We start from the raw sequence: 17,310 nt of genomic DNA on the forward strand, positions 1-17,310 counted from the left end.
TTTGCCACATGCGTGACACTGAAGCTCCAGAGGCAAGGCAGCCACTGGAACATGTTCTCGTGTTTTGCTCAGTGGCACCTGCTGAAATTTCCTGGGCCAGAGCAGGTCACAGGGTCAACTGTAGCAGTGAGAGAATGGCATAGGATCAAGTATCGCCGGTGACAGGCACAGTTCTGGAAGACCCTGCTGTGCACACTAGCACGCACACTCAGCAGGAAGGAAGGGTGGAGTCTGAGGGGACTGTTCAGTATCTTTCAAAACAGCCTGCTTCCCCATGCAAAGGTCTCAGGCAACTTTCCATCTTCCTTCATTTCATAATCTTTCATTTTAATTCATTTCATTTAAAATTTTTTGTTGTCATTAATTTGTTTAATTTTCTTTTCTATTTCTTGTTTTACATCTAAATGCAAATATTCACGTTTTGTTTTATTGGGCCTTTTGTTCTGTTGATTAATTCTTGGGATGGTGTTCCACGGGGCACACATTGGAAATCTGTTTTGTCGTTTGCTTTCATGTTCCCAGAGAGCTGGGGTTTGAGATTTTCAGATCATGTCTATTTCCCTGTGACATCATTGCATTGGCGTGGCACTGTGCTTAAAATCAGATTTGATTCCATCTCTCCATAATCTCTTCCTCACACCTCGTTTTCACAGTCAGAACCCAGGCCTGACACACACAGCACACGCTCTGCCCCCAAATGGCACCCGATGTATATTTTCATAGACTGTGCCAAGATGGTCTGTGAATGCCAAATGGGAGGGATTGAAACTCTGAAACTCAACAGCTGGGTCAACTGTTCCCGACACTTCTCACTATTAAGAAGAGTGTGTCCTCTGTGGAGGCAGTAGCCATGCTGTGCGTATTCCATCTTGCTTTTCCCAAAGGAGCAGTGGAAAGAGCTAAAGGCAGGGTGTTTGGCCTGCCTGTGAGGCAGCTGTTGCTCCCAGGGGATACAGTGTGTTTGTCAGTGGCCTGGATGCCAGGACTGGCATGGGATGCTGATGGTTCCTTGACAGCAGGGAAAGCTGGGTAAGTGCAGCCACAGCTCCCAGAGAGGCACACTGATGGGTAGTGTGCTGTGCCCTGGTGGCACCTGGAGGGCACCAGCCTTGCAATGTTGGTCTGGTGTTAAGTGTTTCAGCACCTTGTGTTCCAGGCTTTTGCATGGCCTGTGTGTATGCACAAAAAGTTGATTTTGATCTTTGCCTGTCCTTTCTGGCCATCTCAGGGACTTCCTGTCCAAGGATCCCAATGATTTGACCCAGACCCATTTCCCACAGCTATTACAAAGATAATTTTTATCCCAGAGATGTCATTTGCCACAAAGATGGTATCTGTAATGTTTGTGAATTGTTTAGGGGTCAGAGATCCAGTCTGTCTCCCCCATGGCTTTAGCACATGGCTTCTCATCAGGCCTCTCCCTACAGAGAGCTGAGTTAAACTCAAACAAGCCTCAAGGCAGGTAGTGATCCAAGAGAGTCCCTGACTTGGAAGCTTTTGAGTCTAGTCAATAAATAATTATTTGATATGAAGCAGCAGTTTGTGGGCCTGGTACACACCTGTAACCCTAATATTTGGAGGCCGAGATGGAGTCTAGACTGGGTTGTACTGTGAGGGACAGAGCAACCAGGGATGAGATTTGTAAAAACTCAAAGACATCCTTCTGTGTCCCCAGCCCCCTGTAGCCCCTTATCTATCCATCCACCCATCCATCCATCCATCCATCCATCCATCCATCCATCTATCCAACAATCCATCCATCCATCCCTCCATCCATCCATCCAACAATCCATCCATCCATCCATCCATCCATCCATCCATCCATCCATCCATCCATCCATCCATCTTTCCTCCATGCCTCCCCCTTCCTCTTCCTTTGGTTCTCTGTCCCTCTTACCTTTCCATTTATCTCTGCTCTATCATCTCTTTTCCTATTGATCCATTCACCATCTGTTTCCTCACCCACCCTTCCATACAGCTCTCCATCCACCATCTGCTTGTTTAGCTGTCCATCATTTATGTATCCATCTACCAAACTATGGGTTTACCCATTATTCTCCATTCGTCCCTCTAACCATCCACTCACTCAGCCATCCATCTATGCGGTTTGAATGTGAAATGTCCCCCATTAGCTGACCTGTCTGAGCATTTGTCCCTACTTCCTGTGAATTCTCTGCTTCTTGTGTGTGAATTCAGTGTGACCAGGCAGCCTCTGCCACTTCCACCATTCCTTCCTTGCCTGTTGCAATGTCATCTCCACCGTTATGGACTGTGAGCCAAAATAAGCCCATCCTGCCTTAAGCTGCTTTTATTACAGCAACAGGGAAGTAACTAAGACAATATTAATTCATCATTCACCCTCTATCAACTCAAGTATCCATTCATTCATTCATTCATTCATTCATCATCAATCTATTTACTTATCCATTCATCCATCCATTATCATCAAATATCCATCTCTTCCTGCATCATCATTCACCTATTCCATTATCCATTCATCCTTCATTCATGAATTCTCCACCCACCCACCCATCATTAACCTATCATTATCCATCCATCATCCATTCAACCATCCATCTACCTATAGAAGCTGGCTCCACTTATCCATCTACCCACTTATCCATTCATCATCTTGTATCTACCAATCCATCCACCATCCGTCCACTCATCCTCCATTCCATTCACATTTGTTCATCCTTCATCCTCCATCATCCATCCACCCATCCCATCATTAATCTATTCATAATTTTTCATTCATCATATATACTTACCTAAAACTATCCAGGAATCCATCCCCCATCCATCCAGCCACTCACCTGTGCATTCATTATTCATCTATTCATCTACCATCTGTCGTCCATTTATTTAGACTTACAATTAGAATAGACTGTAAGTGGTACCCAAGACTCTAAGTGTAGAGGGATACAGGTGAGGAAATGACCCATCACAGTGTGGTATCATTCTCACTGACATGAGACTTGGAAAAACAGGAAAGCTCTAACATGTCACTTTACTAGAGAGGGTGGCCATCAAGAAGGACATCCTGGAAGAAGATTGTTTTCTCTTCCAGGATGGTTGTGCCTGTGCAGTGCCCAGCCCAGGTCCTCTTCATCCCCACTGATGACCCTCTTGCAAACCTCTGCCAAGTTTATGTAGTCACCAATTCTTCAGTTATCCTAACCTATATCACAGAGAAATACTGAGGGCAGCAGTGGCTCTTGAGGGTAATGGCAGCATTGTGTTGTCCTATTCTGGCCAGGTCTGTATTGTACTAAGATATTGGACTTTACCTGACACTCATTCTCACAGGCTTCACCCTGACCTTGGGGCTGCCTTCTTTCATGCATCCCTCCTCAACCTACAGAAGCCCAGTATTTCACTCAGGACTGGTGAGCTAGGATGGCACCCTACAGTGATAATCACATTGTGATGTGATCATTCTGTATACGAAAGAGCTCCCAGGAGAAAGCTGGCCTACAGGTCAAAAGCATGCTATTAGTAGTGTTTGTCTGGAGTGGCCTTGCTGGCTGTTTGTAGGGGCCATGGCTTCTCTCTTACTATGATGGCAATTGGCCTAGGTAGATGAGTCCCATCTTCTAGGTCCACATACAATGACCGTCTTAGATGCTCTTTTGAGAATAGAAGGCAGTACTGGTGGAGAGGGTCCTGATGGTCTGAGCCTGTGCTGAGCCCAAACCCTCCTTGGACATCGAGACCTCCCTTCTGGAGTTGCTTATCACTGTTATCACCTACCCCTGGGCTGGGGCCTCCCTGCAGCCTCTGTTTCTTCCCCAGAAGTCTTTCCCAGTCCCACACCCTACTCTGGGTGGTCAGGTGCCTCCCCTAGATCTCCCAGGACTGGGGTGACAGCCAACCACATGTTCCCTGTGTCATTGTCCTCTGCTTCCCAGGATCTGGTCTTCCCGTGTCTTCCACTCCAGCAGAGTCTCAGACCAGAAGTGAGTCTGGGGTCTTGCTGAACTGAATAACACCCACAAGGTGTCACCCTGGCTTTCAGCACTCAGGCCTCTCTGCTCCTTAACACAGGACACTGGGGAAGGCTATGATCATTTAGGAGGACTTTGGGATAGGTGTTGACAGATTTCCCTCTAGAAAATTCTCCACCAAAAAAATCCCTGCTAAATATAACTCATGATCACCATAGAACTTTTAAAAACTATAAAATAGATGAGGCATAGAAGCAATCCTTGTTTTAGTCCCACCCCACGAGATTAAAACTATTAATATCCAAGATGAATATTCTCTCCAGACTTTTTAAGATGCAAATGTATACATGTTTTATAAATGTTGAATCCCAAAGGAATTATGTATTAAACATTTTCTTATGCTCCGGCGTGTTTTTGCAGCCGCTATTTTTAATGACTGTATAATATACCTTGATCTAAAGGAAGTATCATTTGTTTAACCAAGGTCTTGCTTGGTTTTAGACGTCTGAGTCACTTTCAGTTATCACTAAGGTGAAGGAGATGTGAAATGTGCTGCAGCACTGCCCCTGTGCGTACGCCACCCTGCATCTTGGAGTCTGTTTAGGATACATGCCTGTGCATGGATGTTCTCTCCTGTGTGTTGGGGTTTAGGGTGCTGGGTTTCTGATGTGTCTGAGCATGTGACAGGTTTGTTGAGACTGTTGTTGATGCTACTGGGGAACTGAGGAACTGAAGGGCCATTTAGATAAGAAGACAACTCTTCCTAGAGCAGCTGTTACCTGGCTGAGGGAAGGCTTGCTCGGCAGGGTGAAATCAGTCATATTCATGGTTCTGTAACCCCAGCTGGTGGACAGTGGCCTCTGACCCCGAACACCTTCACTATGACTCTTCTCAATGGGGTGACAAAGCAGCCAAAGGAAGGGTCTGATGTTGGCTCATAGTTTGAAGCTGCATAGTCTCTCATGGTGGAAAAGCCATAGCAGCTGCGTGAGGCAGATAGTCACATTGTATCCATAGTCAGAAAGCAGAGAGAGGGAGGGAGGGAGGGAGAGATGGAGGGAGGGAGGAAGGGAGAGAAAGAGGGAGAGAAAGAGGGAGAAATGAAGAGAGTGAGAGAGGGAGCGAGGGAGAGAGGGAGCAAGGGAGAGAGGAAGAGAGGGAGAAAGGGAGAAAGGGAGAGAGGGAGGGAGGGAGAGAGGGAGAGTGGGGGATGCTGGAGCTCAGCTCACTCTCTCCTTTTTTCTCTGTCTCATGCTTCAGTCCATAGAATGGTGTCACCTACTCATGGTCAAGATGGGTCTTCCCTTTTAGTTAAATCTTTCTTAAAATTACCTCATAAATATACATGCAGTTGTGTCTCGTGGTGATTCTAGGTCCTGTTGAGGTGAAAATGGATGTTAGCCATCGCACCTTGGCTCTTGCTTGTGCCTGCTGCTTTCAGCTCTGAACTTGCTGCTGTATGGCATGAGAGAGGTGACCCTTATCCTCCATCATGCCAGCCTGGGCTCATACACAGCCCCAGAACAGGAATCAGTAAGATGGAAGCATGCAGGCTCAGAACTTGCACAGCATCACTTCCATGTGTTTCATAGGTAAAGCAACACACACAGAAGCAAAGCCTGGGTTCAAAGCAAGGGTTTGCATACAGATAGAGAACCATTGCAAATGAATTTAGCACCAGGAATGAACTAACTGAAGCCATTTCTTCCAGTAATGTACACAGTGCTGCTATGGCCAGGTTATCACTGCAAGTCCATTCCCAGGTACACAGAGGCTTATGCATGTAAAGACATCCAGGGGAGTTACCAGCCACCATCCTCTGACAGCTTTCCTTTAAACATAACAAGGACCTAGGTTCATTCCTTATTGTTGCTCTACATACTCCCTACCCCTGACTAGGTCTGGGTATCCAGTTAGTACTTGCCTCAGTCAGAGGAGGTCAGAATACAGGCAGGACAGCTCATGGGAGGTCCTGCTTCTTACCCCAGCCTGGTTCACGTGTGTACTCCAGTGCAAGGGAAGATCTGAAAGATATTGCACTGTGCACCTGGGGATGGACTTGCCATGACAACCTGGCCATAGTGGCACTGTGCAGATTACATTCAGCAGACCCATTTGTGAAGTTGGCTGTTCCATGGACTGATAGAACACTGGGAAATGTCTTCCTCATTCTCATCAGCACATGATCACAGCAACAGTCCCCCTCACAACAGGGTCCCATGACCTCTGATGCACAAGGCCTGGCTAAGCACAGACCTCATTACCCAGGACCAACTTAGACAAAGGGCCCCAGGCTCAGGTCTTGTTGATGAAGATCAATGGGCATTGGAGGACCTGGAGAAATTTGAGAAGTTCTCCCTTATCCAGCCAGAGGCAGGTGTCATAGGACATGGGAGGCAGGAACTCAAGCATGACCTTAGAAGATGGCTCTGGTCCTGTGTACACCCGTCCCCACACCCTTTCCTACCTCTGCCAAGCTATTGCCTTGTAGCTTAGAACCTGCTCACCAGCTAAGCTCACAGCAGTGCGCCCCGGGGAGTGTGTCGGAATTGAGAACTCGCCACCTGCCAGGCCTGTGTGGTATGTGTGATGCCACATGAAGCTTAAGTAGTCCACAGGCTTGGCACTCAGCCACCTGCTGCCTCTGCACCCACCATCCCGAGGAGAGCAGGGGGCTACCTGCACTTTGAAATGTTTCACCAGCAGATGGCCGCCATCACTTCTGTTTGGCTTTGTTTCTCTCTGTGTAGGAGTCTTCTCTGGCCCAGTGCCTGGTTCTCTCTTACACAGGCAGGCTCTACTGCTCAGAGCCTTTCTCACCCATGCTGTGTTTGATTTAAAATTCTACTTGGGTCCCCATCAGTACTGCTGACTAGAGCCTGTGGAAAGCAGTAGGCTTGTGAGATCAGAGGAAGCAGTCTAACCCCAAACCACCTGCCCAGTTTATCAAACACGTTTCAGGGAGTCCATCCATGGCTTCTCCATCTCTTCTGGGCAGTCAGAGCCCAGGCTTTCAGAGTGAAGATTTGAGTTCAAATCCTTACCCTACTTCTTATAAGCTGTGTGGCCTTAGGAAAACTGTTAGTTGTCTCTGAGCCCTGGAATGAGGAAGGCTGTATGGCCTTGGTTTGGGGGGTCCAATTGATGGGTGTAGAATGGATAGGTCAGTGCCTGGCTTCAATGCTTCTGACACCATTCCTTATCATTCTCTGAGAAACTCCTGTTCCTTACAGTGATGGTGCAGAGGGACCAGGTTTCCAGTTCTTGTGGATCCTTCTGTATGGTGGCATGTACCTCCAAAGTGACAGGCCCAACACGTGGAGACTGAGCCACATCTTGGGCCCCAAGGGATTCAGAACCTCTACCACCATTTCTTGTTACCGTGTTCCCATCACTTCTGTGGGGACAACTGCTATCTTCTGTCCTTCCTCTCCTCTGTCTCCTCTAAACTGGAGGAATCGTAGTGTTTCCTATACCCAGAGAGCCTTCATACACTTAGGAAGACCTAGTGGCCCAAACCTTTCCCTTCCCATGTGCCTTGCTGGGCTGTAAAGAGAAGCACTTGTGGTGAAGTAGGGAATCCTGCCTTAGTCTGGTAGCCCTATCTCTGTGCCTTTGTCAGCCATGGGTCCCACAATGATTCCCTGTAGGGGAAGGACATGGGAACCCAGCTAGACTATATGGACTAACATTTGCACACATGCTGTGGCTCTGAGGTCAGCACAGAGCTGGAGAAGGAAATCAAGTCTGGTGCCCCTGTGTTCACCCACATGCAAAGCACGGTGCCCTGTGGGCTGGCTGTGGGCCCCATGGAAGTTTGTCCATTTTACTCAGAATTCCCACCTGCACTGGGGCAACAGCTGCTTCTCTGCAGAGGCCCACATGTCACAGCTGGGACTGGGTCACATTTCCTCTGTGGTGTGCTCAGACTCCTGCCTCTCCTATATCTCAGCCTGTCCAGCCACCAAAACTAGCCCCCCCACACATACACCTGTCCTAATCATGATGAAGTCCCTATACTCCCACCTTGTCCCTAAGCCCAACTTCCAAAGAACAGGAGAACCCTTCCTTCTGCCCAGCTTGGAACTGACCCCTGGCTTCTGTCACACTCAGAGGTCCACATGACACTTGGACATACCCACCAGGACCCTCAACCTCCTGCCCCTGGCCCACCATCCAAAGCCAGATCCTCTCTTGCTCTAGCCAACCCACCTCCCTTCCCCCTCCACTCCTCATCAGTGCCCCAGCTCAGCTCTGTCCGGAGCCCTCTAACCTGTCTAACACGTCAGCTTCCAGCAGAATGGCCTCCCCAGAGCTGCCTGAAGGCCCCGCCTGGAGCATCTCTCTCCTGAGGTGCTCTCGCCCTGTTGTTTTCTCTCCACTGAGTTTCTCACAGTCTCCTGGGATTACATACAATCCTTAAGATTTTCATATTATTTTGGCGTTATATTAATGTCATTTTCCTTTCAGATGTCATTGTTGGCATCATTTCCTTGCATGTGTCTCATCTGCCTTGCATGTTTAGTAGCATGCTTGAGTGAACAGCAGCCTTCTCAGTGACAGTCCTGTACCCCCCATTTCCCTACCTCCAGTTCCCATCGCCCCCATCCCCACCCACTGTGCTTTGAGAACTGCTGGTCCAGTAGAGCCTGTGGGATAGTCCTAGTCTTTCCCAGCCCCTTCCCCCCACTTCCGCTGATGGAGAGCTGATCAATGGGGTTCTTCCTTCATCTTCAACCTGAGATGCTAACCTGGTCTGTTCTGTTCAGATGGCCCAGCCTTCATGCTTGCTCCACACCTGGCTTAGGACAACTTTCAGGAAGCCTGGGCGTCCCATGGCTTCCTCAGGGTGTGGTGCTTTCTGTGGTTCCTCGTGTCTCAGGACCTTGGGAACAGTGAGGTGCTTCTGAGTGTGTGACAGCCAGTAGGCCTAGAAAAGTAGGACACCTTCCACCTGCGGTGTGTAGCATTGGCCAGTGTCAACACTGAATTCTCCTACCACAGCCAGCTTCAAGCTGACAAGGCATGTTCCCAGATACCGAATGGGTTAGAGGCATTGCCTTTATCCTCTCTCCATGTGTGAGCACACTGGCTCCCTGCAGTTTAGAGCTCTGGAGTCCTGAAAATTCATAGGAACTTCTGGGTCTGTGGGCAGTGGCCAATGAGGACATGGCTGACCCGACAGAGCAAATGGAAAATTTGAGCTTTCCCCAGAGCTTTGGTCTCCTGGCTTGCCACCCTCCCTAACCCTTTTATCTTCCTCAGCCATGTGTGAGTGGTGATAGACCCTGAGGTGCTGGGCTGGGAAATGGCAACTGCTGTTTCTGGGTACCTGGTTCTGGAATGTTCTGCTAGTTTTGAGTCTCTCGTTCCCTACACTTTGCAGAAAGCCCCAACAAGTGTGGTGTCTCTGGGCAGGAAGGCTTATGGGGAAGTGCTCCGCCTCACTCATCTGGGCCTGGGAACCCACTGTCCCCAGACATCCTCGACCACTGTTGACTTCATATCTTTGCCTGCCCTTCCTGGAGGCTTATCCTGATCTCAGAGCTATGGAACCTGGGTGTATACAGTCCTCTGTGCTGAGGGAGGAAGGGGCCATGAGGAAAGATCTGGTGTCTTCCTTAAAGTCTCCAACTGTGGTGATTACACCACTCCCGCTGACAGGAATAACTGTGCTGGGACACAACCCTCAGCATGAGTACCTGTAGCTGTCACACAGAAGCCCTGTACTAGCCTGGCTTGCCCTAAAAGAGTCTCAACAGAAGTCAGCAGGACCCGGGACATTGATGTATCATATGCAGGCACCAGGAGAGGTGGTCTTCTTTCAAGATCCTATAAGCCCTCCTACCATACTGCCACTGTAGATGTGCCCCAGTTACCCATGGAGGGTCACCCCTCTGATATGAGCTGTAATCTGGGTTTTAGGGAATCAAGGCCATGAAGTCTCTGTAGAAGCTTCTGGAAATCTGGCATGGTTGCTGTCCTGGGTTGACACCCATGGCCCAACTAGGGGAACTAGGGAACCTAGATGTTCTGGTTCAGGTGTGGCTTCTCGATTCCAGAGCTGCATGGACCCTCCCTGGACTTGCTTCATCCCTTCAGATGCCAGCATTACATTTGGCAAACTTAGCAGCCAGCAGGTATTCAGATTTGTTGTGTCCCTCAAACCCCTGACCCTAGATCACTGTAAAATGATAGCAGCTTCCAGAATCCCAGGGGATTAGCCTGGGCAGTTTTGGACAGTATCCCAAGTCACTTCTCTCTTGAGATGGGATCACTGGATCCAGGTGCCAAAGAATTCTGCTTACAGAAAGGTCACTTTCTCTTTCTGTTCTTCTTGGGCCTCTCTTTTGTGGCCTAGGGATTGTCACCCCGAGAAACTGGTTTGGAAGTGGTGTGACTTTCCCTTGTCTCCCGAAACTATTTCTGCTTTCCTAAGTAAATAGCTTAAGTCATGTGTCACCCTCTCAGGTCAGAAGCTTAGTCATGTCTAGTCCCTCCCTGTTCAGTGGAGAGCTCATAGACAATAGCAAGGTTTTCCAGCTGCACCTGGGTGTTGAGATACCCAGGCTGTGCTCCTTCTTTCACAGCTAGAGGAGGGGCCCAGTCCAACCTATAGGCATGTTTGCTCTGGCCAGCAGAAGACTTTAGACTGGCTTTACAGAGCCTTCAGCATAGAGGCACACAAAGCTCTCATAGGTGCAGCCAGAGGTTCTAGCTCCATTGGTGACATTGGAAGAATCAGCATGGCCCAGTGTCCTCATAAGGACATCTTTCTTGGGCTGGGTTGTGGACAGGAGAGAACCAAGTTTTACACTGCCCACACTTGGGGGATTTTAGGGATATTAGAACACATGCGTCCACTTGCTCCTACTTTTTTCAGTTATAGATAGGAAACTAAAACCCTCAAATCATGGGTCCAGTACTCTGGAGGGGCAGAGGAGTCCTTCTCCTGGGACACAGGAGGAGTGGTCTGTGCTGTGGTTTCCAGATAGGACAGACGGTCTCATTGCCCACCTGCCCCCTATACTGTGGTGTTTAGCTGCTATTCAGTGCTGAGTGTATAGAAAACTACTTCTTTCGGTTTCTCCCACACTCAGGGTACAGACTCAGGAATCTGGGAGCTGGCTAGCACTGGAAGCAGGTGAACAGATAGATTAAGGCCTGCAATGACTCTGGGGCCTTGCTTTCCAGGATGCCCACCCACCCAGATCTGGAAGAGACCTTCCAGCACAAAAAGCTTCCCTGAGGGTAACCTTCAATTTACCCTCCTTGGGCCTCTATGTCTTCTTCAAAGTGTGTAGATGCCACTTCCTGGCAGGAAAATATGAATAGTGCCGTTGGGGAAAAGGAAGTGAAACAGGCAGTGGATGAAGGGGACAGCAGTGGGGTCTTCCCTGGTCTCTTGTGGGCACCAGTTCTGGAAGGGGCTACCTTGTGGATGGCTTTCTATTTTCCAGAAGTGCCTAGAGTTTGTGTAATTTATTTGCAAAGAAAAAGAAAGGCTGTTAGATGGCTCTGCAGAGCCTTCAGCACAGAGGCATGTGAAGCGCTCAAAGGTGCAGGCTGAGGTATCAGCTCCACTGGGGGACACTGAAGGGGTCCACAGTTGTTCAGTGTTCTCACAAGGACATCACTCTTGGGTTGTAGCATGGGAACCTAGCTCCATCAGGTCCATATTTGCTAGTTACTTACCATTTTGAAGGCTGTTCTTAGCAAATGGCCCAGGTGCCAAACCCTTAACCCCAAACCTCTCAAACCCTGATCTAAGGAATTCAGAAGCCATGAACCCTGGTTGAGTTCCTACCCGTCTAGATCTCTGCCTGTTGGTGGCATCTGATAGACACGCATGACCTGTGTAGTAGAAGTTTCTGGCATCTTCCACCTGGGCAGCTGGACAGAACCCCTGATCCCATCTTAATCAGGGCACTGTGGTCCCCACCTCCAGTTGCTTCATGTCCTGCACCCCACCCTTACAGGCAGGATCTGTCCCACTGGTGGGTGTGGTAAGGATGGCAGCTCTGCCTGAGGTCCCTTCTGAAGCAAGCAGCATACAAAGCTGTCCAGTTGGTCTTTGTCCCTCAGCTGAGCTGCCATTCCTGGCCACTAGGTAAATTTGTGGGTCTGATGGAAGTTGCCACTGTCACCCCCAGTGCCCACCACTCCTCTTGTCCCTCAGCCACAAAGTGCAGGGTGAGTGAAGATCAAAAGTGTGGACCAGCTGGAGTCCTTGTGACTGGGTATAGAAAACCTGTGCCTTGCCAGCCACAGTGTGCAGTGGGCCTGTGGGATCTTGTCAGGTATGTTCTGTATGTTCTGTGGCAGGCTCCTGTGGGCCATGTATATGTGGGGCACATTTATCAGTGGACTGAGGAAACAACTGACTCCTGGCCCTGAGCTGAGGAGAGGAGAGGAATGGGATGAAGAGAGACCCCACCCTGCCTGTCCCTCACTGTAGATCTGGGTTGGAGGCAGTGAAATGGGATCAGAGACAAAGAGGATTTGGCACTCACCACTTCCTGGTCTCCAGCAGGCCTGGCTTATGTGGTTGGTGATGTCTCTATGGAAATGTCAGGTCAAGAAGAGCCGTGACATGTCACATACAACTGTTAGCAAGTGTCCCTCTTGGCTTACTGTCAGAACAGAGGAGGGTCTGCTCAAGGCTCCTGGGGAGATGAGTAGGCTTCAAATGGTGACTGGTGACCTCAATCTGTGCTTTGGGACCTGATCCCCAAGGCCACATCTGTGCATGGGTCACAGCAGACAGTTTATGCCTCTTGCTTTCCTCTTCTTGCTCAGGGCTGACCAGACAACAATGACAGCACACAGGACTCAAGAGATTCTAGCTAGTTATACTCATGGCCTTGAATGATGGCCCAGATCAAAATAGTTGCCTAAGAACCCAGTGTATCCCTCAGGAGAGAGCGCCTACTCATACCACTGGCCAGCCAGGCCAAGAAAGTCTCAGCCCCTCCCAGGCAGTGGTGAGCTCTGCACAGGAACTCATGTCCACATGCCACAGATGGTTGAGCATCTATGGTGTGCAGGTCTTGTGCTGGACTTGAGGCCTCTGCAGAAAGACATCAATCCAGGGGCTTATAAGGCACTGAAGTCTACAAATGAAAGACTGGCAGTGGGTACATGAGATACACAAGCCTTCCCACCGGAGGTACACCCATGGGAGGCTGTGAGGAAGGGATTGTGAAGCCCCAGGGACCATGCTCTTCCATTAGAACAAAACCAGCAAACATTGTTTGGAGAAAGCTTCTGGTTTATATAAACTTCTTTGGTCAGACTCCCCAGAGATCCTATTGATTCCCAAGATAGATTTTGCTGATCCTGGTAGGTCATTGGGTACCAGTCTCTAAGTGAAAGAGCTTGAGGACGTCTCCTAAAACTGTCTTAACATCCCTATGAGGCAGACATGATCCTCCCAGTCTACAGATTAGAAAACCGAGGCTCAGCAGACTGCTGACTAGGGTGGACCTCTTGCTACTTCCCGTGCTACAGCCATTCCACACCCCTCAGGGCTTTCCCCACTGCTCACCCAGCAGGGTTTTTTTTTCTCCTGATTTTAAGTACACCCCAGATTGCTTAGCACCAGGAGGGCTGAAGTCTGGGTGGGTGGACCAATTCCTCTTGGTGAGACAAGACATGGAAAAGAGTCATATAAAGTCCAAATGTCCCTTGTGGGTGGTAGCCAATGACCCAGGACCCTCCCTCAGAAGTCCAGAGCCACTCATGCCCCAACTGCACCACCGAGAGCCAACCTGAGAGACCCTAGCCTGAGAATACCCAACCTCTACCCCAAACTATTGGTAAGAGCCACTAGCCCAACTAGTAATGGTCCCCTCTACTGACCTACCCTTACCTATCTGACCCTCCTGCAGCTGCTTTGACACACAGCTGGGCTCTCACCCTGCATGGGAGGCCATCAGCATCACAGCACAGCAGGAGAGGGTGGCTTACTGGGGCAGGGATAAGGAGGGACCTTCTGTTTGTTAGAGACGGTGGTGAGGGCAGAGACAGAAAAAATGACACTGCCCAGCATCAGGACATCATGGCTTTGAATATCAGCTCCACTCTGCCCCAACTCCCTGAGGCTCAGAGCCTCAGCTTTTTACCTACGACATGGGGATAACACCCACTTCATAAGGTCCGCTTGGGAGGCAGAAGCCTGCAGGTAGGATTGGCCCCTGACAGGCTTTGGGTTCTGGTGGCCACAGTCATGGCTGCTCATTGGTTTTGGAGACAGGCTTTTTCCACACAAGGCGCTGGCAGTGCTCCAGGGCATCACACATCTCGGCGGCCTCTGGGCTCTTGCACCAGAAGCTGGGGCCCATGACGCACTGATCTGTGCCTAGAAGTGTCACCTTGGAGCCGTGGCAGGCCCCCATCTTCTTGCATAGGTCCGTGGGGTTCATCATGAACCGGAGACTCTCTATGAGCACAGGTTCATACTCGGCCACAAAACGGTTGCACTGCAGCAGGTAAGGCAAAGGCAGAATCCGGCAGCCACCTTTGAAGGCATTCAGAATGTCCCGCTTGGTGCTCTTGCGGTCTAGATTCTGGGAAGACATGCTCAGCAGCCTTTGGCAACCTTGGCAGAAGCTACCGTGGTTTTCCTCATCCATGAGCGGGGATGGTGTGGTTGTCACCGCCCTGGAGATAGACCTGGCCTGCCTTTTGCTGCCACACAGTCTGATGGTCTCACACACTTTCTCTGGGGCAACTTTGGACACGAGCTGCACCAAGCTGGGGCTGTAGTTGTCCACCAGGGTGATGCACTGTTGGATTAGAGACTCAGGCATTATGGAACACACTCGCTCCAGGGTGTGGCTGATGAGGGCTTCCGTGCTGTTGGTCTCAAGCCAATTGTCCAGCTCCTGGATCACGTTCAAGCACACATCGCATGTCAGGCCCAACTGCATCTGCAACTCATTCTTCCTCGGCAGCTCCATCTCCAGAGAGGGGACTCCATCTACAGCGGCCACTTGAGCCAGCCAGTGGGGAGACTCTTTCTGCTCCTCACAGAAGCCCCCTTTCTTGCAGACCTCCTGAGGGGGGAGAATCTGCAGTGTTTGCTTAGCAGGGACAAATTGCCGGTGGATGTAGTTCTCGCAGAGGGCAGCCAGGCCAGGCCCCATGGACTGACACTGGCTCTGGACAGTTACCTCTGCCAAGGTCAAGTTAGACTTTAGAGCACCCTGGAGCCGGGAGATCAGCTGGACACAATCATGACACACGGCAGCTCCAGGCATCTGTGATGGGTGGAAGCTCAGGGCCCCATTGGTCAAGAATGGGGCCATCAACTCATTTGCATCCTCCTGGGTCAGTGGTCTTTCCGAGGTGGTCACAGCTAGGTGCCTCTGTAGCGATTCACAGAGGGTGAGCGCAGTGCATACCGAAGCTGAGGCACTGCCCGGAGCTCCACTGAGCATGCCCAGGACAGCCGCACTGTGGTTGTACACCATCCACTTGCACTTAGCTGAAGACTCCTGGTTTGGAAGCCACTCACAGGTCTTCATTACTGATACCAAAATGTCCGACTCTGTAGCATCTGGGTTCGCTCCATTACCAGCAGCAGCAGCCACATCCTGGCACACACTGCAGGGCAGGGACCTGACTGTGGGCTTGCTCCAGACAGCACTCTGGCAGTGCCTCACGGCTCGACACCTCACAGCTGCCTGCAGGTCCTGACACCATACCACCGAACCCTTGGCACACTCTTGGGGAACCGAGATGGGGCTGGCCTTGGCGGCCCCCAGGAGACCAGACCAGAGAATTAGAGCACACAGCATAATGCCTGTGGTTCTACTGGCTGTTCCCTCTGCTTGGCTCTCGCTATAAAACTAGCTCTCCTGTCTAGCCTGCTCAGCAAGGTGCCTGCCTTCTGCTCCTCCCCAGCCTGAGTCAGAGCCCCACCTACCCGGGTGCTGGCACCATCCTCTCTGGCTACTGCCTCTTGACCTTTCTATCTCCTTCTCTCTCCCCAAATAATCACTATTCAAAGTCTAGCTTCTGGAATGAAGCTTCTATTCTGTGTCACACCAGGCCCGGAAAAACTGAATTCCTAGAGTAACTTATTTCTACCTGGGCCTCATGGCCACATGCCCACCACAGGCACTGGTCCTAAGACCCACTGTTCAGGGGCTGACTGGACTGTTGATCCCACAATGCCTGTGTGAGGGCTGCTGGCATGCAGAGCCTTCATTCTGGAGACTTCCATGGGAGTTCACGCGTGGGCTGGTCCCTAGCAGATGTGCAGTGTTTGCTGAGGTTCGCATATACAAAAGGGTTTTCTGTTTCACAGTTGGGTCATCTATTATCTTCCGTAGTTTTGGAAATAAGCATTAAGCAAGAACACTAATACCAGGCAGACACACAGGTGGCCAGAGCCTCATCCTGTTGATTCTGTGGAGGATTTCGAAGCCAGACTCACCTGTTCTGATTGACAGGCAGCTCACCGCTCCCATAGGAGTGGGCAGATCAGGGGCCCTGGGAACTCCAAGGAAGCCCTGCATGCCTAAGTAGTGTGAGCCCCACATATGGGTATCTGTGGCTCAGATCCTCTGGGTGCCCAGAGGAATTCACTTCCCAGTTATGTGGGGTGGGTATCCCAGCTGCCTTTGCAACAACTTTGCAAAGAATGCAGATGGTGCCTCCTCTTGCCCTCCTTCTAAGAGGCTCGGATACAGAGATATTATAGAATGAGGTTCACTGAGCCCCTTAAACATGTGACTGCCAAGGTCTCTGCTTCCTTTGGGCCAGGGGAGGACACAGGATGGTGAAGTGGGGGAGGTTGGGTTCTCTTAGCTGCAGGGCCATGAGGGCCAGCTTGGCGAGCTGTACAGAGGAGGATCTGAAACAAGGCTCTTATCTAGACCTGCCTGGGCAGGCCCAGCTGACTCACCCAGCACCTTACCCAGTCACTGTTTATGGAACACCTACTCACTACTCACTTTGTTTTTGGGGCGCAGGCATTTTTTTTCAACCCTACAATCAAATCTGTTTGCCAAATGTGTGACCTGACATTTGACTCAGTTTTGACAACTCCCCAGAGCCCATCAGACCCTGCACTTAGGGCTTTAGACTGCACACTGGCTCAATCCTCCGTACTTGTGTTGACCAGTGTATCCCTCAGGACTCAACTTAGGAACCACCTGGGGGAGGTGCGAACAATAAGAGATAGACAGAACATGGGACCTCTGTGCCTACAGCTGTGAATTGACAAATCTCATTTAAGAGTTTCATCTAAAGCACTTGGCCTTTCTTTAGAGTCATGGGTTGGGGAATGGCTGAAAGTCTCAGTACTTTAGGCTTGTTGGTGGGAAGCACTATTAGCAGGCTGTCAAGGACACAA

At 50.2% G+C, this 17,310-nt stretch overlaps 2 protein-coding genes across 2 annotated transcripts in view; one reads left to right on the forward strand and one right to left on the reverse strand.

Annotated features, from left to right (window-relative positions):
* Sorcs2 (sortilin related VPS10 domain containing receptor 2) overlaps window positions 1–17,310 on the forward strand; it is a 224,583-nt gene that overhangs the window by 9,266 nt on the left and 198,007 nt on the right. The gene's annotated exons all lie outside the window — the stretch shown is intronic.
* Window positions 13,211–15,765, reverse strand: Psapl1 (prosaposin like 1). The gene has a single exon (XM_028758093.1). The coding sequence runs from the start codon at window positions 15,746–15,748 to the stop codon at window positions 14,174–14,176; it is 1,575 nt and encodes a 524-aa protein (XP_028613926.1). The 5' UTR covers window positions 15,749–15,765; the 3' UTR covers window positions 13,211–14,173.

The sequence above is a fragment of the Grammomys surdaster genome, unplaced genomic scaffold (genome assembly GCF_004785775.1).
Source record: "Grammomys surdaster isolate TR1022 unplaced genomic scaffold, NIH_TR_1.0 126187, whole genome shotgun sequence".
Taxonomy (NCBI): domain Eukaryota; kingdom Metazoa; phylum Chordata; class Mammalia; order Rodentia; family Muridae; genus Grammomys; species Grammomys surdaster.

Excerpts from the sequence above, each read along its gene's own strand:
- Psapl1 (XM_028758093.1), bottom strand. The coding sequence starts at position 15,748 with ATGCTGTGTGCTCTAATTCTCTGGTCTGGTCTCCTGGGGGCCGCCAAG.